The sequence below is a fragment of the Muntiacus reevesi genome, chromosome 15 (genome assembly GCF_963930625.1).
Source record: "Muntiacus reevesi chromosome 15, mMunRee1.1, whole genome shotgun sequence".
NCBI classification, from domain to species: Eukaryota; Metazoa; Chordata; class Mammalia; order Artiodactyla; family Cervidae; genus Muntiacus; species Muntiacus reevesi.
The window spans coordinates 53,645,495-53,670,306 of NC_089263.1; the positions used below are offsets into that span (position 1 = coordinate 53,645,495).

The window sequence follows — 24,812 nt, forward strand, 5'->3', positions numbered from 1 at the left end:
AGTTCAAAAGCATCAATTCTTCGGCACTCAGCTTTCTTTATAGTCCAACTCTAACATCCATACATGGCTTACTGAAGCTGAAACCCCGGGGTGGGCTCAGCAGTTGGATTCTGAAGCATGAAAACTGCTGTCCTAGGTGTTGCCAACTGATACTGCCATCTGGAAGACACAGCAGGAGGAGTTACAATTCATAGAGAAAGTCATTCTGGTAAACTTGCAAAAACTAAGAAGAATTAAATGGTGAGGCTCTTCTTATCATAGGAATGAATTTTTAAGAAAAAAAAATATTTTACTTATCTCCACCAACTGAGCCTTCCTAACAGAATGGTGAAAACTGGTCACTTGGACGGTCTGCTACTGTGTCACATGACAGAAAACACTCTTGCAGAGGGAATACTCGGAATACAATGTCACTGAAGCCAGAACTAGGCTAACGAAGACAAACCCAGAAATGCACTTTCCATTTGTCTCCATGGCCCTGCTTAGAGAATGCGCCTGGATGCTTTGAATTGAAAAGAACATAAGACCCAATTCTCTCTTCTGCAGGGTGAGTCATTAGAACCGCAGCAAAGGCTATTTGGTAATGGGCACTATTTAAATGAAGCAAAAAGTACAGTTTCAAACGAATTGCTTTTTAAACTGTCAAATAAAAGGAATCCATTTGTGCATGTGAAATTATTTCAAGGGTTCTATTAACTGAGAGCAGGTGAAAGATGTCAAAGAAACGTTCTATTAAAGAACAGGTTAAATGTTTAAAGGCAGACACTGATGACTCCTTTGGCCTGTTTTCTATTCAGAAATGTCTCTTTTCGACAGCCCTACATGAGCTCCATGGACAACAGTTTTAAGAAAATATTGCATGCTCGGTGTCTAAGTCACATCCAACTCTTTGCGACTCTGTGGACTATAGCCTGCCAGCCTCCTCTGTCCATGGGATTTTCCAGGCAAGAATACTGGAGCTAGTTGCCATTTTCTGCTTTAGGGAATCTTCCCAACCCAGGGATTGAACCCAAGTCTCTCTACCACTGAACCACCTGGGAATCCTAGTAATAAGATTCTGTTTTTAAAGCTTCAGTAAGTTTTTTTAAATTGAAATATAGTTGATTTACAATGTTGTGTTAGTTTAAGCTATACAGCAAAATGATTCAATTATACGTATATATGTGTGTATGTGTGTGTGTGTGTTTTCAGATTCTTTTCCCTTATGGGTTATTACAATATATTGAGTATATCTTCCCGTGCTATGCAGTAGGTCTTTATTGGTTATCTCTCTTATATACAGTAGTGTTATATATTTATCCCAAACTCCTAATTTGTCCTCCCCATTCTCCCCCCTCCCCCATCACTTTTTCTTTTGGTAACCATAATTTTATTTTCTATGTCTTCAGGTCTAATTCTATTTTCTAATACAAGTGAATAAGCTCACTTGTATTATTTTTTAGATTCTACAATAAGTGATATATAATATTTGTCTTTTGCTTATTTCACTTAATAATCTGTAGGCCCATCCATGTTGCTGCAAATGACATTATTTCATTCTTTTTAATGGCTAAGTAATATTCCATTGTGCAAATATACCACATCTTCTTTACACATTCATTTGTCAATGGGCATTTAGGTGGCTTCCATGTCTTGGCTATTGTATTATAAATGTGCTGCAATAAACACTGAGGTGCATGTATAATATGCCATTTTGTTCATTAGAGTTGCCTTAACCAGTGTGACCTGAATGCTCTTGTGGATGGGATGAAAGCATATTATCACTTTAACTCTTTTTCTTTTGGCGAAAATAGGATGCCATCGGCTCTTTGATAGCTTTCCAAACGCCACATTTAACACTGTTTTATGGCTTTTTATTTGTTATTGCTAAATAGCAATCTTTGTACAGCCTGGTCATTAAGAAAAATTTTCAAACATATGAAAAGTGGTTTTTTTGTCACCGGCAGGGATGCTTGGCAGAGGTCACCCATATAGAGGGAGGTCCTCAATGGTAAGGCTGCTCTACAGGCAAAACAGATCTCTGAGCTGTTCTATACAAGGCCTACCCAGCTGTTTCCATCTCATTTACTCTAGGGGTTTCCACGGCAATTAGTCTTGTGTTCATGCCTCCAGTATCCGTGGGCACTGAAAAGGGACATCGGAAAATAATTAGTGAAACTTCTCCCTCCCCTGGCCCTCCAGCTACCTCTCACTTGTGTCACTATGCCAGGCCAACACAAGCAAGGCTTAGTTGGAAAGGAACTGTGCAGAACCCTAGAATCAGTGGGACAGATTTGAAAGGGTCACGCTCCTGACACTTGAATGTGCACACAAACCTCTTAGGGGGTCTGGTTAAAAATTCACAATTCTCAATAGGTCTGGGCTGGAACCCTAGAGCCTGAATTTCTTGCAAGCTCCCAGGCAATGCTTATGCTGCTGTGGACCACATTTTGAGTAATGATAAATAAAATAACACACGTTCTGCAAAAACAGTGACTTTTGTAACTGACTCTGTTAAACCGGCATTTATCCAAGGGTCTGGCTCCCCTTTGATTTGGGGTTCCTTGAAAGCAGGAACTGGATCGTACACATATTTTGGTGGTTTTGTTCTCTGACTGGCACTTGGCACTGATCCTGCGCTCGGTGGGTGTGTATTTATTTAATTAAACAGACCTGGCCTTGTTCCAGAAAGGATTTTAAATGGACTTAACCCCTAGCACGCTCTAACTAGGTGCTCGATGGCCGGGGAAAGAAGTCATTCCCAGGGGTTGAGGCCCTCACGCTCAAGGTCCCCACCACCTGCTTGCACCTGGATTACAACTCAGCGGCAGCTCTTCTGAAATTCTGCCTCCTGCCCCATTTTTAAAGCGGTTTACACTATAGGGCCGATCAGAGAGAAGGAGGAAAAACAAAACCAAACCCAGAAAGCCCCGTGAAGCTGTACGGCTCCAGAACATCAAAAGCTCAACTCTCCGCGGCGGGGCGGCAGAACTCTCGGGTTTCTCTCCAGCGGGTCTCCAGCGTTTTGCAGGTCAGCGTTGCGCCCCCGCCGCCGGCTCCCCCGCCCGCCCCGAGAGCCCTGCAGGAGCCGGTCCCCGCGGGCGCGGGCGCCTGTTGGCTTGGTGCAAGCGTGTTTGTTAGCTCAGCTCGAGCAATTAATCTTCTTCTGCATCTCCCGCCCCGCGGGGATGTGGGGGCCTCGGGTCGCCTCGGGGGTCGTGCAGAGCCCGGACTAGAGCGACCGCTCTACGGAAAGCCTCGTTTCTGAGTCCCCGCGGTGCCATAACCTGCTCCTCTCTGCAGCGGCCCCGCAGGGTTAGAGAAGGGCTAGTTTCGGCTCTGTAGGGGCGGGGGGAGAGAAAAAGAGAAGGAGGGCGCTTGTGCGGGTCAGTAGTTGAGCCTCGCCGGGGAAGGGAGGAGCGCACCGGCGAGTGCGCCCTAGGGGAGGAGTACACGTGCTGGGGAGGAGGGGCTGGAGGGGAGGAGAAGGGAGGCGAGAGCTGCGGGCGGGAGGCGCCACGGCCTCGCAGACGCAGGCGCCGGCAGCCGGAGACAAAGTTCCTGGGGAGAGCTCGCCCCCGGAGGGCCGACGTCTAGGCGGCTCGCGGCGAGGGTCACAGGTCCCGTGCGTCCAGTCTGCTTCCCCACTTCAGCGCACTGGGCCGGCCCGTCTCGGCTCGCCGGGAAGCAGGGGAGCATCGCTGGCCGGCGACCGCCGCCAAACTTGGAGGGGGAGGATGCTACGAGTGGGAGCGGCGGCGCGGCGCGCGGGGGCGCCCTGAGTGCTCCCGCGGGCGCCCCCGGGCACTCTCCCAGGGCTGCGGCCGGGCGAGGGCGCCGAGGCTGAGCGGGCAGGTAGCGGCATCAGCGCCGGGACTGCGCCAGCCCTGCGATCCAGGGCCGCCAGCGCCACCGTGCCGGCGTCGCCTCCTTGCCACCGAGCCATGGTGCGCAGAGCGCGCACACCGCGCGCGGGACTCTGAGCTCCGGCCGCGCCGCGCGCCCCCACCTCCTCTCCCGGCTTCCCTGCCGAGCTCGGCAGCGGGCCATGAACCTTTGGCCTGGAGCCCCTGGCCTCTGAGCCTCGCGTCGCCCGCTCTAGTCCACGCCGCTCGGCCCCAAATAGCACTCCGGCCGCTGGGGCTACCCATCCTTTTGTCAGAGGCGGCATCCAGGCGCTGCGGGATGGCGCTCCGCGGGCCCCCTGGGCCGCGCAAAGTTCGTAGGAGGCGAGAGATGCTGCCGCAGCAAGTTGGCTTCGTGTGCGCGATTTTGGCCCTGGTGTGCTGTGCGTCTGGCCTCTTTGGCAGCTGGGGTAGGTAATGGTGCGGGCCTGCCCGAGGAGCTGGGGGGTTTGGGCTGGAAAACCGCGGGGCAGTTTGGGAGGTCTTCCCTCTCTTCCCAGCCAGGTTAGCTCCAAGGGTTCATCCAGTCCCCTCCCCATCGGACAGGTAGAGCGCACCCAGGAGGGCTGATGGCTACGCTCTGAGCGCTGGTGCCTGTTCCCCTGAGCTGCGCGCGGCCCCTGGGGGCTCAAAACGCGGCTGCAGGTCTGTGTTACTAAGGCGAAAGCCTGAACCATTGGCCCCTCGGCGCCAGAGTTCTGTCCCTGGGGGTGCCCAGGGAGCGTGGGCAGCGCAGCGGCGAGGTCCAAGTGTGGATTCTTTTGGCCTGGGGCGGACGAGACTGAATGGACCGCCTTCTACTTTTGTAGAGCAGGGAAGATTGTTCTCCGCGTCCCTAAAAAACCCAGGTTTTGAGGCTGGGAACTGAGTCTCAGCTCTCGCCCCCGCCCCTGCCGAAGGGGCGCCCGGGATGTCCTGACGCGTCCTCTCCAAACCCTAAAAATGGTGGGACAGTCTGTCCCCTGGGGAGGTTGCTGCTGTGCTTCAAAATCACTTTTCAACTCCTCTTAATCCCCGCGGAATTAGTGTTGGTGCCTGGAACCACTATCCACACGCCTTCCATCCGAGAAGAGACAAGGAAATTTGGAAGTTGCTTAGGATATCCAAATTTAAGATGGAGAGAAAAAGAAACTTACAAAAAATGTTAGGGATAGAGTAGGGGATGTGAGCCCAGGTGGAACCTTCAGAAGACAGTCAGGGTGGCTAACGTTCCCATTTTTATGGATGCTGGGGACCCTTTAGTATTGTTTTTAATATTCTATTTTAATTTTTAATGTTCTCTGGCAACTTTATTTCAACTTTGATATTGAAGTATCCTTGATTGATAATGTGTTAGTTTCAGGTGTATAGCAAAGTGATTCGGTTATACATATATGTGCATATGTATATATGTGTGTATTTTCAAACATTTAAGAAAAGGAAAGAAATGCTGTGATTTATCAATCAGAATATGGGGAATAAAGCAGATGCTACCTTCTTGAGTAGTTAGGGACAATTTAGAGAGGCTCATGTTGATTGCTAAAAATCAGGAACTTCATTAAGCTTTATTAAACTTCATTAAACTTTATACAGCCTTTCAAAACTCAAACTTTGTGATTTGAGGATGAAAGATTAAATAAAACTGGCCCTTTCCAAAAGAAATCCAGAAAGGTTATTTGAACACCATAGTACCTGGTGTTTTGCAATTGGGCAAGTTGGTGTGTTTTCTCCCTCAATTACACACCAGAAATAACAAAATACCTAGAGGCTCTTAGATGTCAGCATTATAGAAGAGGTATTATTACCCAGCTGAAGCAGTGTGCACCTCAGGAGAGGTAAATGAATACTTTAAAGGTCTTAAAGTGAGAATTATTTTTTATTTGCTGGATCAGGAAGGCCTTTAGGAGTTCAGCTGCACTTGGTCACCAGCGTTCACACCAGTGATCTTCCTTGTTACTCAGTATGGCCCTTGGACCGTCGAAATCAGTGTCACCTGGGAACTTGTTAGTGCAGAATTCCCCCTCCTGGCCCAGACCTACTGAATCAGAATGTGCATTGCAATAAGTTTCCCAGGTGATTTGTATGCACATTCAAGGGTGCAAAGTCCCGGGCCAGACCCCATCACCTTTCTCCACCTGTTTGCTGACTTTATCCTTCAGGGCAGGGATACCTGAGCATGTTTACTGGCTAAGAACTTAATGGCCACCTGTCTAAACCTTGTATTGCACTTGTGAGGGGCTGAGACCCAAGCAATCTTGGCCAAGGTCAGAGCACATACTGACCTATCTGGGACTAGAAACAATAAACTAGATCTAGGAAACAAATTACTGAAGGTGAGCAGGTGATACTGTGCTTCCAGTCACTGTATCACTCCCTGAAGATGACTTTAAATAGTCAAACAGGGCTGTTGCTGACAGAGCTAGATGTACGCTGTAAGGCCATTGTGAGGATGTAGGTGCCATGTTGATCTCATGGTGTTTGTGACTTATTTTCCAATCCAGGGCACAGAACAGCTTCTGTGAGCAAATATGTTCTCCCAGATACATGGAGAAATAGAAGGCTGATGGCACCAGTGAATGGGACTGAGGCAGCTAAGAATTGCACAGATCCTGGTAAGAGATTCTTCCCAAGGCATTTGACTTGGCCTCAAGATGGTATGGATGTAGACAGTCATAACCAGAGCTGAGAAAAGATGGTTTTGTGACCCTGAATGGGAAAGGGTAGCAATAAGGAGTTGAAAGGTAACGTATAGGCGTTAATCAGCTGTGCTGCTAAGCAACTCACATTCTTTATCCAACAACCGAAAAGGTCACATTTGAGAGTTTTCAATTTTCAATTTTGTTCTCACAATGCTCCTAAAGGGTCAGGGTTCTGCCCCCGCCCCCCATTTTGTTTGGATGTCTTCGTTTTCTTTCCCTTTGGTTGCTGAGTCCATCTGATGGAACTCCAGGGGCAGCACACCCAGCTGCTCTGGGAGAGGACACTTCGGGATGACCCACCAGGTCATACCACCCGGGGTCGCTGCAGGGGGCGGACACGCTGGGGTGCTGGGGCCCCTTCTTTGGGACAGGAATTCCAGGTATTATTGCAACCTGAGAGATGGTTGTGCTCGCCCTGGGAGGTGGTTTGATGTTCCTCTTCTGTCTTTTCCAGGGTGTCAGAGGCTGTAGGGATCCATTCTTGTCTGTTCTCCTTGCCAGACGCAGGCTTTACTTAAATGGGTGGAGATTTCTTCCTAGGCGTTGTACTGGCCAGCCAATGGAAGCTCAGACAGGCCAGTCCTAGGTTTTAGCTTTGGCTTCCAAACTTGGGGCTCCTTGTGAGAAGGACTCAATGGGATGATGCATTTGAAAGCTCTTTGGGAACCATGAAGTTTTATCTCCTTACTTAAAAAAATTGAACTATAGTTCATTTCTAATGTTGTGTTAGTTTCAAATGTACAGCAAGGTGATTCAGTTATATGTATATGCCTATTCTCTTTCAGATTCTTTTCCATTTAGGGTATTACAGACTGTTGAGTATAATCCCCCGTACTGTACAGCACATCCTTGCTGTTTACCTGTTTTACGTGTAGTAGTGTGTATATGTTAGTCCCAAGCACCTAATTACCCCCACCTCCCCACTATCCTCTTTGGTAACTGTAACTTGTTTTCTAAGTCTGTGAGTCTATTTCTGTTTTATAAATAAGTTCATTTGTATCATTTTTTAAGCTTCCACATGTAAGTGATATGATATTTGTCTTTCTTGCTTGATATGATAATCCCTAGGTCCATCCACATTGCTGCAAATGGCATTCTTTCTTTTTTTTTTTAATAGCCAAGCAATATTCCCTTGTGTGTATATCTTCTTTATCCATTTATTTGTTGATAACATTTAGGTTGCTTCTGTGTATGGGTTGTTGTAAATAGCACTGTTATGAACATTGGGGAACATGGGGTGCATATCTTTTCAAATTCTAGTTTTCTCTGGATATGTGCCCAGCAGTGGGGGTGCAGGATCACGTGGTGACTCTATGTTTAGTTTTTTAAGGAACCTCCATACTGTTCTCCATGGTGGTTTCACCAATTTACATTCCCACTGAAGGTGTAGGAGGGTTCCTTTTTCTCCACACCCTATGGAGGTTTTATTTTAGATGGATACCACTCAGCTTTTCCACCAAGTTGCCAAGCAAGTCAGTCTTTTTAGGTGTCTGTTTTCTTACCTATAAAATGGGAAGACTAGAACTTGGCCTCCTACTCTAGGGTTGTTGGAAGAACCGGGCGGGGCTCTGCATGGGGCTGTGTGAAAAAGGAACTAGAAACCCAGGACAAAGGAGCGGGTTAGGAGGGCATCTTCCCGTGACTTATTCTCATGGGAGTGCCAGCAAAGCAGTGCTGGGCTCAGTTGCATCCAATACTTTGTGACCCCAAGGGCTGTAGCCCACCAGGCTCCTCTGTCCATGGGATTCTCCAGGCAAGAATACTGGAGTGGGTAGCCTTTTCCTTCTCCAGGGGATCTTCCCAACTCAGGGACTGAACCCGTATCTCTTGTGTCTCCTGCATTGGCAGGCAGATTCTTTACCATTAGTGCCCCCTGGGAAGCCCTTATTTTCATAGGCAAGTCTTATCCACATTTTACAGGTGGGTAAATACCTAGGGAGGAAACCGGAGTCACTCAAAGTCATGAAACTTTTAAGTGGGGAAGCTGGTCCTGGAACCTAGGCCTGTGGGTCTGAAATGTTTGGCTAGTTCCATGCACTTATGAAGGTCAGGCCCTTCCCTCAAAGCCTATTTTCAACACCATCAACTTCCCTTCCCTCAGAATGCTGTCTGAGGAGCCCATCTGGGACACAGAGGTTTAGCTAAATCTCTAAATTGCTCACCTTCTGCTTGACGGGGATGGGGCCGGGGGAACTTGCAGAGGAGCAGCTGGGATTCCCTTCGAACTCGCATCTGCCCTGGTGACCCAGTGGGCAGCGGTGCTGTCCCGTCATTTCACCTCCCTCAGCACATTCTTCCAGCAGCGGGAAGCGGCTGACGCATGTGTGGACTAACCCGTGAACATGTGTACAGCCAGGAACTGTGGCGGGGGCCCATCCTCTCATTCCAGTCTCCTGAGATGCTAAAATCAGCACCATCCATGTGGGGAACGCTTTTTCACTCTGGGTAAAGGGGGGGAGTGGGTTTTGGACTGAGCTCTCACCAAGCTCTCATCTTGGGCTGGCTACTCCTCCTGTAGCTCCTGTCACGTGTAGTCTGGACACCTTGGCTTAGTCAGGACCCCATTTCTTAGGTTAGAGTCTCCTATGCCCTTCTGTCGCTCCTATCTCTTCAGTGTACTGTCTGATCAAAAATTATTCCACTAACTATGAAGCAGTCAGCCCTATTTTGGGACGCCTGGTTTTGTCCCCCTTCAATGAGGGAAGCAGGGAAACTGGCAAAGTGTTTAGCAACAAGTCACTTGGATTGGGCTTCCCAGGTGGCGCAAGTGGTGAAGAACCCGCCTGCCAATGCAGGAGACATAAGAGACACAGGTTCAATCCCTGGGGTGGGAAGACCCCCTGGAGAAGGAGATGGCAACCAACTCCAGTGTTCTTGCCTGGAGAATCCCATGGACAGAGGAGCCTGGGGGGCTACAGTCCATGGGTTTCCAAAGAGTTCACTTTGTATCAACTGTTTCTGGGATAGTGTCCTGCACATTAGAAAGGATTCAGTAAATATTGGTCAGGTGATGCAATGAAAGTGCCCTTTCCAACAATAAACACCTTAGTGTTTTTGCAAAGATGAGGAACACAGGCCCAAAAGTTTAGTGACTTCCCAGGATCTCTTGGCTGGCATGAGCATCCTGGGGTCACCTGGCTCTGCTTGCATGCCCTCCCCATTGCACTTGCCCCTGCTCTCCGCCCAGCCCAGAGGGGGTCAAAGCCTGGGTTCCCTTCCAGCCTCCTCATCCGAGGACCATGAGAATACCTAGCCCCTTTTTCCATTTCACAAGTGGGCACTTGGTGGAGGTAGAAGCAAGTATAAGAGGCAGCCCATGTCATCAAGCAGATCATAATCGAGTAGAGAAGACAGAAACCCAACCCAGGGCACTCAGTGACATGGGAGGCCTGCAGAGGTCCTCCAGGCAGCAGCCTCACGGGACCGCATCAGGGGCTCAGAGAATGGTGAGTTGAGTCCAAGGCAGTTCTGCAGAGTCTGGGGGTCTAGGTGAAGCAGGCCTTTGCCGCAGTGACAGAAAACCTCCCCAAACTGGGTTTAGCAGAAAAGGGGATTTATTGGCTGAGATCAAAGGTGAACTGTGATGCTCACTTTCTGCCTCTGAGCTCAGGTATCATCCAGCATGCGGTGACTCACACCTCTGGCTTTAGGTCCTCCCAGACCCCAAAGTGCTGGACAGAGTGCTGCTGGCTGAGGCATTTCTGCAGAAGCCCCGAGGTTCTGGTGGGTTGGTGTGACTTGAGTCACATGACTTCCTTAAGCCAGCTGCTTGGCTAGGGGAGTGTTGGGCCTGGACCCGCTTAGTTAGGTCACAGGCTCTGCCTCTGGAGGGATGGAACTGAAGCTTCCTCCTCCAACCTGAACTCCCCCTGGGAGCCGGCAGGGGTAGGCATTTTCAGGAAGTGGCTTTGTAACAGTCCTGTTCTGGGGCTGCTGTGATGAAGGTAGACCGGAGCTTCCTACCAGTTAGTGTCAGGGTGCAGGGGGGAGTGATGACAAGGTGGCATTTGCTGACTGCCTTTTCTTCTACACAGTTATAGGAGCTGCCCATAAAGAACCACAAGTTTCTTGTATCCTCTGAGACATCCACTGTGCATCCCTCCCCACCAGCTAGACTGCCCCCTTCGTGATCTACCAGATGGGATCTTTTAGGGATGTGGTCTCCCCATGCGGTCTCTCCACATGTTTCTTCATGTGGAGCTTGAAGAATGACCTGCTATGTCAGTTCCCAGACCGGAAGCATTGCCCACAGTAGGTGTTCAGCAAACATTAGTTCACGTTGCCTGCAATAGGTGTTCAGCAAACATTAGTTCACGTTTTCATAAGAACCTCCAGGAGGGAAACATGTCTTATTTTCTCTCCCCGCAGAGTGCAACCTGTGCGCCTGTCAGAGAGACAGCGTTGTGTTCTAAAGACACAAATGGGACCCTGCTCTTGTCATCCCTTAAGACTTGAGGTGGAAAGTGGGCTCTTTTCTCAGCCTGGGGTCATTTCTTCAGATCTTGGTGGTGGTTCTGTCTTGTTATTTGTGCTTCAGTGTAATTCCTGCTTGCCCCCCTCCCCCCGACCCCCCGCTGACCCCATCACCTTATCCCATGTTGTTTTTATGACATATGTCTCTGCTGTCTAAAATAATTTAGTTATTTCTCATCTGTCTCCCCTTGAGGGCTACCTAGCTCACTGCTCTGTGTCCAGAAGAGTGATTATTAACCCTGGCCGCACGTTCAGATCACTGAGCACTTTATTTATTTTTGGTTGTACCGAGTCTTCAGAAAGCTGCGCGTGGGCTTTCTTTAGTTGAGAGTGGAACTACTCTGCGTTGTGGTGTCTGGGCCTCTCTTGTGGGGCTCTAGGGTGCACGGGCTTCAGTAGTTGCAGCACGCAGGCTCAGTAGTTGAGGTCCATGGGCTTAGTGACTCCAAGGCATGTGGAATCTTCCTGGACCAGGTATCAAACCTGTGCTGCTTGCATTGGCATGTGGATTCTTATCCATTGTGCCACCGGGGAAGTCCCCACTGAGCACTTTTGAAATGCCTGGGCCCCACCTGGAGTGTCTGATTGCCTTTGTCTGGGGTAGAGCCCAGAAATCAGGGCTTGTTCAGACCTCTCCAGCTTATTCCAAGTTGAAGCCAGAGTTGATGCACTTGCTGGGCTGCAGTCTTGCTGCTCAGGGTGGTTGGCATCACCTGGGATTGTTAGGGATGCAGACTTTCAGGCCCAGCCCAGACCTACTGCAGGGTCAGGGTCTGCATCCTAACGGAATCCCCCGGGGGGCTCCCGTGCCCACTGAAGGTCGGGCAGCACTGGGTTAGAACACTGTCTGCCACGTTTAGGCTTTCAGTAAGTGTCTGAATGTTAAATGAAGGCTCAGACTTAGTCTGACATAGTGAAACACAGTTTGGTTTCTTTTTAAATGTAGGGAAGCTAAAAAAAAGCAAAATAAAAAAAACAAAATAAGCTTCGTTTTGACCACTGAAGTCTATGGAAAAGTCATTTATTTTTCTTCCCCCAGAGGCATTGGGTCCCTCCCTACAAAATGCATGAAATAGGAATGAAGGGCAGTGACCCTGAATCCTGTGGGAACTGCCTTAATTTGGGATGACAGAACAAAGCCTTATAGGCTGGGTGGCAGACATTTATTTCTTCACTTTTTTTGGAGGATAATTGTTTTGCAATATTGTGTTGGTTTCTGCCATACATCAACATGAATCAGCCACAGGTATACATATGTCCCCTCCCTCTTGAAGCTCCCTCTCATCTCCCACATCATCCCACCCCTCTACGTTGTCACAGAGCTCTGGGTTGAGCTCCCTGTGTCCCACAGCAAATTCCCACTAGCTCTGTATTTTGCATATGGTGATGTATATGTTTCCACGCTGCTCTCTCAATTCATCCCACCCTCTCCTTCCCCACCGTGTCCACAAGCCAATTCTCTATGTCTGCATCTCCATCACTACCCTGCAAGTAGGTTTATCAGCAATATCTTTCTAGATTCCATATGCACGCATGAATGTATGATATTTGTTCTTTCTCTTTCAAGAGCAGACATTTATTTCTCACAGTTCTGGAGGCTGGGAAGTCCAAGATCAAGGTGTTGGCTAGTTCCATTCCTAGCTTGCAGATGGCTTTCTTCTTGCTGTGTGCCCATATGGTGGAGAGAGAACTAGAGGTCTGGTCTCCCTTCCCTGTCTTAGATAGGCACTCATCCTCTCATGGGGACTCCACCCTCATGACCTCAAATGAATCTAACCGTTTCCCAAAGGCTGCACCTCTGAACACCATCCCATTCGGGGGTTAGGGATTCAACGTAAGAGTTTCAGGGAGACAGAGACCTTCAGTCTGCATCAGGACCCAAAGGGTTTCCACACATCTCTCGGTGGTGACACCTGGAGTGTTTGAAGACAGTTGAGAGTGGGACCTGTGACTCTGGGAGGTTCTGAGAGTTACAGATGCCTGAGCCTGGCGCTGGACCTGTGAGATCCAGAGATGGGCACATTCTGTGGCTGACTTTTGGAGCTTCTGGGGACCACTTACTCCTCCACCCCCAGTCTTCCAAGGTGGGGTCTTTTGTGTGATTGCCAGCTTCCACTGGTCTTTCCTGATCACCCAACCCAAAGTAGCCTTCTATGTCATTGATTCTCTTGGTTGAGCTTTTAACAGACTCTATATCTATTGTTACATTATTTGCCTCTCTCAACTAGGATATAAGAGACAAGGCTCATTTGCTTTTTAAAACTGTAATAGGTACTTCAGTGTTTCCTTTTGTAAAATGATGGTGGTAAGGGGGTGATAATTGCATTCATTTCATAGGGCTGTTAGAATTAAATGAGTTAATACCCATCAAGCATTTATACACACATGTTCACACATCAGCTTCCATTTTCATGATTATTTTTTTAATCTACTTACCCCGGAGATGACACAGTGCCTGTGTATTATAGGGGCTGGAAAACTATCTGTCAATTGAATTTTATGAGGACAAGTTAAGAAGTAAACATCTTACCACACACTGTTTATTTTCTCTTCTGGAAATACTTTTATGTTTCTTATTTGTTTTTAACCTTTTGGAGGTTTGGGATGCTGGAGGATGGTGTACCTTGCAGAACTTGCCTCTGGATAGAGAAACTGGTTTTGTCTCTTGGCATTTAGGTGGCGTTTTATCCTTTGGCTTCTCAGCTGGGGTGGGAATGCCTTCCCCCATTCTTATACTGCCTTTTTCTACACATTTGAGATGGAACCAGTGGCCCTGCCTCGGCCACGTCACTCCTGTTCATTTGGGCTCCCAACATCCTATGCCTTGTGCTTGAAAAGGAAGAGAGGAGCTTGGTTCCCACCATTGATGCTGAAGGAATTTTCTTCATCATGTTTGATTTTCTTGCTTTTCACATATGTCTTTTGAAAGGGCTCATGGTTCTGTGTCTTTGCTTGGGTGGCCATAACAAAAATACCGTAGACTGGGTGGCTTAAACAACAGAGATGTATTTTCTCACAATTCTGGAGGCTGGAAGTCCAAAATCAGGATACCAGCATGGTCAGGCTCCTGTGAGAACGCTCTTCCTGGCCTGTGTGTCTCTTCACGTGGCAGGAGAGAGCGAGTGAGGACAGCCCTGCTGGCTCTTCCTGGGAGGCCACCAATCCCATCAGGTCCAAAGCCATCCTTCATGACTTGTGTCACCCCGTGACCTCCCAGAGGCCCCATCTCTAACACCACTACCTTGGGAGGGGGGCGGTTAGTGCTTCAACAAAGGAATTTTGTGGGGACACCTTCAGTCCACGTGGAGTAGGAAATGGCAACCCACTCCAATATTCTTGCCTGGAAAATTCCATGGACAGAGGTGCCTGGCGGGCTGCAGTTCATGGGGTCACAAAAAGTCAGACGCGACTGAGCATGCATGCATTCAGCCCATAAGAGTGTCCATAGAGGGAAGGCTGGAGGGACGAGAGGGCAGACAGGTTCTTGAGAGGCATGTGAAGATGAAGGGAGGCACTAGATTTCCAGGAAAGCAGAGGCGTTGGATCACATTCTAGGTAGGGGATCTTTTGCGGTCAGCCTGCCTCTGATCTACTTTCCCTTTCTGTTCTGGGTCAGGGCTGATGTACAGACCAGGGGGACAGGAGAGGGGGTGAGTGGGGGGTGTGATGTCCTGCACATAGCAGCTGGCATTGAGCTGGGTTAAGAGGACACGTGATCACGGAGCAGGAACCCACTGCTGTGGGTCCCTGTAGGCGCCCCCGGTGTAGGGAGCAGAAAGCACGAGAAGGCAAGAGTAGGAGGAGGGGACCCAGAGCTGCAAAAAGTACATCAGGCCGCGTGGGTGTGGAGGTGAGGTGGTACCGGAGACGAGATGAAGTGTCTGGATTCTGAACGAACGTCTGTTCGGAGGCTGCTCCAGCAGGCTTGGGAGACAAGTCACACATCCCAAGTTTGAAAGTTGTTATGTAAAAGCAAACGCTGCTTTGGAAAAGCAAGAATTGAACTTATCCCTGTGGGCAGGGAGATCACGATTCAGTTACTGTCCCAGGCGGCAGAGCAGGCGGTCCAGCCTGGGCAGGGGCTTTCCTGCAAGGAGCAACCTCCAGAGGAGCCAGGTGACTTCTTGGGGCCGTTGTCACCATCTGCCTTGGAACAGCGATAGGCTGGCAGAGCCACCACCCTGATCACAAGTGGAGGCCAAGGAAGAGAGCAGTCTGTCATCACAGCCAAGGGTGATCAACCAAGGGTGATCACTCTTGGCTTTTCTTTGTGGGTGGAGTGGATATGTTAATACAGCAGATCAAGTGGTTTGGGAGCCAAAGTCTGGGTTCTAGTACTGGTCTGCCAAGATCCTACTTGGCCTTTGGAGTCGGTCTCTCCCCTTCTACCCCGCCTCCCTCTCACACACCCCTGTCCCTCTCCCACAACCCCCCACCCTCCAAAGCGAGATTACATAGGATAAGTGCAAAGCCTTCCAGCAGCCAGACAGTGGCCCTGTCCAGGGAGCACCAGCTCTTTCCTTCTTGGACTTGGCAGCTTGTGATGGGGAAGGCAGTTGTGTGGGTTTGAGTCCCAGCTCACCCTTACTGACCAGCCATGTGACCCTCAGCGAGTTATATAATCTCTCTAAGCTTCAGGTTTTCTTTGTTGTAAAATGAGGATAGCAGCATTTCCTACCTGCCTCGTAGGGCTGCTGCAAGCCTTAAATCCCATGATGGATGATTGAAGTATCTCTGGATCGCTGACACATGGTATCTGTGGTCATCCTTGTAATCATGGCTAATACCAGCGTACTAGGGGCAGGAGCTATTCCTTCTGTGTATCAGCTTACTTACTTCTCATAAAAACCCTTTAGGTCAGTGCTATTAGCTTCTTCATTTTGAAGATAAGGAAAAGGCCACTCAGGTTAAGTGACCAGGTCAAGGTCCCCCAGCCAGCAAGAAGAGCCAGGTGTGTGCATGAGAGAGAGAATCCACAGACTTTGTTTTAGAGTCATTTTAGGTTTTTAGAATATTCGAGAGGAAAATAGAATTCCTCTATTATTCCTCTTTTTCCCAGCTTCCCCGTTAATACTTGGCGTTACTGCGGTACATTTGTTGCAGTTGATGAGCCCATATTTGTACATTATTGTTAACCACATCCACAGCTTACATCAGGATTCACCTTTTGTGTGTGCATTCTCTGAGTTGTGATATAGACCTCTAATGACGTATCCACCAGGACAATATCCTGCAGAGCGCTTTCACTGCCCTAAATGTCCTCTGTGGGGCCAAACTTTTTAATTTGGATGGTCTGAATTGTGTGCCTACATCCTTATCCATAATTATGAATAAACCAAGTGGAAAAAAGACAATTTAGAGATGAGGACTTGCGTTGCAATCCCAGCCTCCGTCACTGACTGGGTGCCCCCCTAAAGGAACAGGGAATGCCTGCCCATCGCAACAGCAAACATCTGTGTGGGCCTCTCTTCTTGGTATGCTTCTAATACCAATTTGTTTGCAATCAAAAGTTTTTTTTTTTTTTCTTTTTGCCTTATCCAAACTATGGGGGCCATCTGCTAGCAATCTCGCCTCCTTGCTGGGCCATCTGCTCCCCCCGTTGACTTCCAGATTCTCCGCTCCTGACGCCATGCGGGCCTCCCGCAATCCAGAGCACCCACTCGGCTTCCTCTTGAACTCTGAGGAACGTTCCTCCTTGAGTTAAAAATGGAAATCATTAAACATTGCCATGTGTTGCCTTGGGTGGAAGAGATCCAGCCGTTCAACTCAATAGCAAAGTCAAATACTTGAAAAGGGTTTTTTAAAAAAAAAAAAAAAAACAAACAAGCAAACATCATCCATTATGAAGAGGCCATTGGAGCATAGCATTTGACGAAAAAAGAAGGAAAATAAATGTGCCGGAATAATTTACAGTTTCTTCTGAAAGGGCAGTGCATGTCCCCTTTGGGAAAGGAATAGGAAGGTCACGATATGGCTGAGAAGCAGAGGAGCTCGCTGCCCAGTGGCTTGTCCCTTTGCACATGGGAAGGTGCCCCCAGATTCTGAGTCCATAGCAACCTTTGCTAATTCAGCACAGAAGGGGGCTGCAACTCTGGGTCTCAAGACATTGCCTGAGGACGTAATGGCAATGTGCATTTCTCAACTGTCTACAAAGCCTGAGATGTACTAGGCTGTGAAGCTGGGGGGGATCTAGTCTCCACTGTCAGGGAATAGGCTTTGCATGGAGGAGTCGGGGTCTTAAATAACAGAGTCACCTATGGGAAATATCTCTGGAGGAATGAGTATGGTGGATCAGGGCAGGGGTCCCCTCCTTGGAGAAAGTGATGCCTGATCGAGCACTGGAACGGTAGGAGGTGGCCGTTGAAGGGTGTTCTGAAGTGGAGGGCTTGGTCCATAGAAAGTGCTGCACAAGAAATCACAGCTTTATCTCCTACCTGAGCAATGCTCACTAGCAACCACCACCTCATGCTCATTGGCTGTCCAAGGGGAGAGAGAAAACAAACACCTCCTAAGATTACCATGCACAATAGTTAAGTAATTAGGCTTTGGGGATTTAGCAGGGAGTCAGTGCTCAACCAGGGCTAGGCTGAATCAGATTACTTTGATTTTTTTTTTTCAAGCAGAAGGAGGTAGGGTCGGACAATATGCTGGGGCTGCTCAGGATGAAGTTGATAAATGATTTCACGTTGCCCCCACCCCAAGTCACAATTCAGGCAGTTCACCCCAGTTCACAGGTGGTGCTGGGCCCAGCACAGATGGTAAACTAATAAAAATATTTGCTAGTCTTTCCACACTAGCCTGGGAGCTTCTTAAGGGCAGGGCTGTGTCCCCTGCGTCCTTGGCTCTAGAACTGAGGCCAGAGTCAGGCATGAACTCAGTTTGCGGCAAATAATGATTGGACAACAGAGGTCCCCGTTCTGCCTGGCAGGGAGCTGCAGCCCACGAAAGCACTGTCCCCACTTGCCTGTTGTTGCTTTGGGACAGATCAGGACACCCCGCCAAGAGGAATTAAGAGTTAAGAGCTCAGAGGTTAAGAACATGAACTCTGGAGTCAAAGTGCCTGGTTTCCAATCCTGCCGCTGCCCTTACTGCTTACCTGACCTTGAACTAGTTACTTTATCTTCTAACCTCACAGAAGGGGCAGGGTTTGTTTTGTTCACTGATATAGCCCAAATTCTAGAATAGCACTGTATGTGTGTGCATGTAGAAGCCCATACAGTACCTTCCTCATGGGGTTGCATGTGCTTAGCATGTTAGTCTATGTAATGTACTTACAGGAGAGCTTGGCACAGACCAAGTACTGAATAGATTTTTGCTGCTGAAATTACCTCCTAAAGATAACTCAAATGGAACATAATTTTACAGGATGAATTTTTTAGAACCAAAGGAATGAGGGTGAATTTTGTAAAGGCAGCACTTGCTTCATTTCGAGTAGAAAGGTTAAGAAATCGATATCTGGGCCTATGTGTGCTGTTGGCCTTTTGCATGGTTGATGCTAAGATGGCCCGGACTGTGCAGGATGAAGGAGGCCTCTGTGTGTTCCACATCTGGTCCTTTTTGTGGGTGAAGGGGGACTTGATGAATGCGATCTGGAATTTGGAGATCAGAGTCTGCATTCTGGTCCTGATACAACCTGCACAAATGAGTCATTTTGGCTATTACAGCCTTAGTTTTCTGCCTGTGAAATGGGCATCATGATGATGCTGTTTATCCAAGGCTTTTAAGGATCAAGTGCCAGGTGCTGCACAAGTATTATTACTACTGTTTGCATAGCTATGTTGTTGTTTAGTCCCCAAGGCATGTCCGACTCTTTTGTGACCCCGTGAACTGTGGTCCGTCAGGCTCCTCTGTCCCTGGAATTTCCCAGGCAAGAATACTGGAGTGGGTTGCCATTTCCTTCTGCAGGGGATTTTCCTGACCCAGAGATTGAACCAGTCTCTCCTGCTTGGCAGGTGGATTCTTTATCACTGAGCCACCAGGGAAGCCCTTTGTGTAACTATAATATATGCCTAACCTTTTGAAGAACATTCCTTCATTGTGAAATGGAGAAAATCAATTATTTGGGACTTTTCAGAACTGACTCATTAAACCACAAGTAGGATTTGTTGCAATTGCTGCACATGGCCCATATGCAGGAAAGGCTCCCTTTCATGGAATGTCTGGCTAGAAAAAAAAGATGCAGGAGGCCTTTTAGAACATCTTTCCAAATACCAGCTTTTATGACCCCCCACATTGGTTTATCTCATTTCACTTTATAAATGTCTGACTGTTGATTCCATTATACATGCCTAGTTCAGGGACTAGCCTTTTAGCTGGTTCAATCCCATACCAGCTGGTTCAACTCTGTACTTAAGATTTATGAACGATTTAAGATTTATTAAAATAATCACGTGGATGAAAAAATTACTTAGAAGGCCTCCTGAGGGCAGTTTCTTTGAGCTCAGGTAGGAAACCATCTTTGAGTTTAGTACTTGGCGGCCAGATGAGTGTTGATTGAACAACACTATCTCCTAGGCCCGTGGGGAAGTGAAAACTGACCTAGATGTGACCCTGCCTCCAGGGAGCTCTCATTCCAGTTGAGAGGCTCAAATGCGAAATCGAGTATAATACAAGTAGGAATATGAAGTGTTCCAATCCTGCAGATTAGAACCCAAGAAGGACAGGTAGGTCGTAAATATCAGGATCCAAGAGCATCCTGTCAAAAGAGGGCCCTGAATGTGGGCCTACACATTCCCTTGCTGAGCATTGTAGCAATCCTAGGAAGGTAGGTGGTAGGTGGGTACTGCTATTGTTTTTATTATATTCAGTTTACAGAAGATATGAGGAAGGCACAGAGAGCTTAAATAGTTGGCCCAGGTTCTCCTAACTTGGAATTGGCAGAGCAGGAATTGGAACTCAGGCCACCTGGCCCCAAAGCTTGTATTCTTTGGGGAAGATGAGGAAGTGTCCCCTGGGTGAGGGACAGTTAGGTCTTGGGGTAAGCTTGGAGCACAATGTGTATGGGCGGGTGTGGGAGGCTAGTCATCATGTAACAAGCATGTTGGACCAAGAGACTCAAACATCTGAAGGCCTTTTGACCCCTATCCTGTAAGCAGTGAGGGCCACAGATGGTTTCTGAGCAGCTGTGTGTTTTAGGAAGACGACTTGCTGTCAACATGGGGGATAACTTTAAGGTAATAACTTTAGGGTAATAAGGTGAACATTCTTAGCATCATGCCTAGAAAAAAAAAAAGTGAAGACAGGGAGAACAGTTATGAGCTATTGGAAAGAAATTAGGCAAAAGTGGTCATCTTGTGCTGGATGTGGAGGACTAGATGAAGAAAGGCATCTTCTGCAGGTCTCAGCAGATGTTGGAGGTAGAAGATGTCATTTCTGACCACAGATGCAGATAAAGGGTCCAGACAACCCACCATTTTCCAAGATGGGGGCCTGGGAAGCGTCCGTTCCTTCTTTAGACTTGGACTCCTCTTCAGGGACCCTCACCCAGAACCTTCTATTGAGCACCATGGCTGGTTTCTGTCCTCTGTTTTGTGTTCTGAAGTACACAGACACTCATTGGCTCTCCGTGTGTGAGGCCCTTGGTCAGTGCTGAGGGTCGGGAGAGAAGGCCCTGTTCTCGGTGAGCCCACAGGTATGACTGCCACGTGTGACCTGGAATGACACTCTAATGCCCGGCGTGGCTGGAAGACATCGTGCACCATGCAGGGTTGAGATGTGCTTTGACGCAAGTGGTATTTGCTGGACAGATGGAAGCATGCAACATTCCTGGTGCTGGGTACAGTGGTTGCAGAAATAGGGTGGTAAGAGAGGACCCGGCTGGATCAGGCGTGAGCGTGGCTTTTTTCAGCTGGCTTTGCTCTGGTGGGCCCTGTGGCTGCATTGTGCTGAGCCCAAGGGAGCACTGCTCCTCCATCTGGCTCATACAGGGTGACAGATGCAGTTCTTAGCCTCGGGGAGCACAGCTGACAGTCAAGGGAGCACAGATCCCTCTGCACTCTGCCCCCCGTGTTGGGACACCCGGGTTATGACACTTTCTATATCAGCCAGGCTTAAGCCCCATGGGATTTTCCAGAGGCTTCAATTGCAGAGGTTTTTGCTGTAAGTGACACATAGGCATTTAAACAAAACCAGATTTAGCAGAGAGAGAATTCTGTGGCCCTTGTTCTGGGTGATAGCCAACACTCAGAGCCCCACAGAGTCCCGCTTCTGCAGCTCTTTGCCCACTCTGAGTATGCAGAGGGGCAGCTGAGTGCCTGTCCTGGAAGGATTTGTGTCATCACGAGGACCCCTGGCAGAGTGTCAGCACTCCAGCCTCCCTTTGTGGGCTGGTGGCCTTTTGGTCCTACCTTATTTGGAGGTGAACATCAGGACAGGGACCGTTCACATGCCATGTGAAATGCCCTCTCTGCTGAATGGGCTGCCACAGAATGGCTGATGACCTTGCCTGATCCTCCCCTCCCCCAGGGTGTGGACGAGGATTGGGTGGGGGCTCCCGGGATGCAGGACTGGCCTTACAGGGCATGCATGAGAGCCAGAGATGGGAGTCCTGAAGTTGAAAGGCTAGTCTGCAGTCTGGAGAAGCCCATTACCAGAGAGAAGTGGAACTTCCCTGGAGACCTGGAGGAGTGTCGATAGAGGTGATTAATGGAGTAGATAGAATGACTTAGAAGCAGAGATTAGAGCAGCTAAGTCACTCTGGTTTATTAAGCCTCTGTCAAAGCGGGCTGTGTTGAGAAGGGGCACTTGACATGGTTTGGCAGTGATTTCACCGGGTTGCAGGAGGTTGTACCTGGGGAATCCTCAGACCATGAGGGGAAGAGCCTCTTAAAGGAAACCTTGGCTTGTCAAACAGCCTCCCCAGGAAAATGGAAGCCCCATCACCTGGACTCTTTAAATTAGATGGGCCAGCATGCTGGAGTGTTTATTAGGGAACTGGTAACAGAATGAACTGGCTGTGCTGTTGCATCTTTTCTCTAATTCTGAGTAATTCTTCTATGGGCCTCAGAGGGGGGAAACCCTTGAAAGAATTGCTTTGAAATCTTTTTGGTCACTTAAAAACCTTGCTTGTTTTTCCTTCGCTGGCAAAAAATCCCAATGTAGAGTGGTATGACAAGTATCCAAATGACATGAGGGCTTTGGGTGGCCCATATACATTTGGAGGAAGAAAGAAAGAAGTGGAGGAGATTGGTGTCTAATTTGCAGACCACAGGCACCGGGCAGACACTGCTGCTGCTTCCACAGCCTCCAAGCTCCAAGCTCACGGTGAATATTTAGACACTGTCAATGAAGTCAGAAGGGCCCCGAGAGATCACGGCGCTGCATGTGTTAGAGCACAGAGCCATGCGTCCCCATCGTCAATGTGCCCACGGTCACCTGGGGACTTGGTTAAAATGCAGACGCAGGAGGTCTGAGGGAGGCCTGAGGCTCTGCATTTCTGACAAGCTCGGGGGAGATATCAGCACTGCTGCTTTGGAGTACAGTAAGTCCCCTACCTACGAAACTTCAAGTTGCGAACTTTCAAAGATGCAAACGTGTGTTCCATTAACATCAGGCACGAAAGACATTGCAGCTTGCCCTCTCTCTCCTACTGCTGACGTCCCTTCAGTTCTGCCATCTTCCACCTCCTCTCCCTCCTGCCGTCAGAACCTCTTCTTGCCTGTTCACTCGATGCCAGCCCCTGTATGCTAGCTGTTGTACTCATGTACTTTTCAAGGTACTGTGCTTTAAGATTAAAAATGTTTATTTTTTTGTGATGGTTTTTTATATGTTGGTGTGAAAGGCATAAACCTATTCCAGTACAGTACTGTATAGCCGATCGTGTTAGTTGGGTACCTAGGCTAACTTTGTTGGACTTAAAAAACACATTGGATTTACAAACGTGCTCTTAGATGGAACTTGTTCAAATGGAAGGAACTTAACTGTAGTGGGAGTAGAGTCTGCCTGTCTGAGATATGAGTCCCAGCCCTGCCAGTGAGCTGAGCAGCCTTGGGCCAGTTACTTGGCCTCTCTGAGCCTCAGTTTCCCCAGCAATGAAATGAGGGCTATATTGCTTACCCCGCAGGGGTCTTGGTAGAATTCAGTGAGATCCTCCCATTAGCCGCTTTGCTTAATGCTCCAGCAGCCACATAGCCAGGGTTCGGATATGGAAAGCTGGTACCTAGTGCTTGGTTCAGCATTCTCCCAGTTGCTTCGAGGAGCATGGGTCCTGAAGATGATCTGCCCCACTCCCCATCTCTTGTTCAAAACAGCATTTGTGATCAGATAACTTTGGGGAAGACTTGTGAAGTCTGCCTCTCATGGAAACAGATTGGGTCACAGTAGCATGTTCAAGTTTCTAAAATATTCTGCAGTCAGAAAACATTTAAACTTAAAAATCTGTATCATGGAAAAAGACATGAAAGTTACCATTTAAACCATTTTAAAGTAGGCAGTGTAGTGGCATTAGGTGCAGTTCGCCTAAGTGTGCAGCCCTTACCACCATCCCTCTCCAGAACTTTCTGGTCATCCCCAACTGAAACTCTGGCTGAAACCAGAGCTGACTCCTTTCCCCTCCCCAGCCTCTAGCAGCCCCCATTCTCCTTTCTGAGTTTGACTACTGTAGATACTTTGTATAAGTGGAATCATACAGTCTTTTCCTTTTTGTGACTGGCTTATTTCACTTAGCATAATGTCCTCAAGGTTCATCCACACTGTAGCATGTGTCAGAATTCCCTTCCTTTTTCAAGACTGAGTAATCTGTTGTTGTGTACAGACCACCTTTTGTTTATCTATTCATCCATCATTGGATATGTGGTTCTTTCCACCTTTTGACTGTGGTGAATGATGTTGCTGTGAATATATGTCTACAAGTATCTGAGCTTTAAACTTTATTCAACCTACTATTTCCCAAATATTACGGGAGTTGGGGAGGAGTTTGAATGGAGAAATGCTGAACAGTCTAGCCCGCTCTCTCCAACCCTGTATATTACAGGCCTGGTGGGACTCTCAGGTCTGTAAGCTGAAGTTCTTAACCTGCCTGTATTTTAGACTCACCCAGGGAGCTTTAAAAAAAATTATCCATGCCTGGGTTTCACCCTGGACCAATTAAATGGGGACCTTTAAGGTTGGGACCTGGAGAGAGGTATTCTTAAAGCTCCCAGGTGACAGTAACAAGGAGCTGGGGGTGGGAGGACTTACAGAGGTTCACACACAGTGGCGGTGCAGGGCTGGGGTGAGAGCGGGGCCCACTGAGTCCCAGGATGTTGCGTGCTGCAGTCCCTGCATGAGTCTCCATCACCCAGATCGAGCTCCTGCCCTGGCATTCCTGCCATGGGTGCCCAAGACTGCTTCGCAGTCCCTCGAGTTCCCGTAAACCCAGGCCATATTGACAAGTGTATTTTGTCCCCCTCTGCTGGGGAGGTCCTGCCAGGGGCAGGCCTGCGCATGCATGAAGTCACGTTTGGTGCCCAGACGTGGACTTGCCTCAGCGTGGCATACCTCAGAGCTGAATACAGAGGAGACAAGGCCTTCCTTTGGGAGGCTTTTTGTTTACAGAGGGTAGTAGGAGCACCACAGTTCAAGTACTTCTCATCCAGGAAGATGGCCGTGGATTCTCCTTGTCACTTTGAGAGATTGAGTTTCTGGCTTTCTTGCCGTCGGCCAGATGGCCTGGGCTGGTAAACGCTGCCCCTCCCTGAGACAGGGACTTACCTTAGCAGGATTTGACCTTAGGAGCCATTGTTTAGTGGTCTGCTGTCCATGTTTAACTTCCAGGAACTGGTGATCTTGATTGCCCGAT

General features: G+C 48.5%; 1 protein-coding gene across 1 annotated transcript in view; it reads left to right on the forward strand.

The window, feature by feature from the left end:
- Nucleotides 1-4,024: 4,024 nt before the first annotated feature.
- The window catches only part of SLC24A4 (solute carrier family 24 member 4), a 184,085-nt gene continuing 163,297 nt past the window's right edge, over nucleotides 4,025-24,812 (forward strand). Inside the window, exons 1-2 of the mRNA XM_065906763.1 lie at nucleotides 4,025-4,294; nucleotides 6,365-6,475. Coding sequence (XP_065762835.1) covers nucleotides 4,165-4,294; nucleotides 6,365-6,475 — 241 coding nt within the window. The 5' untranslated portion in view covers nucleotides 4,025-4,164. The remainder of the gene's footprint in view (nucleotides 4,295-6,364; nucleotides 6,476-24,812) is intronic.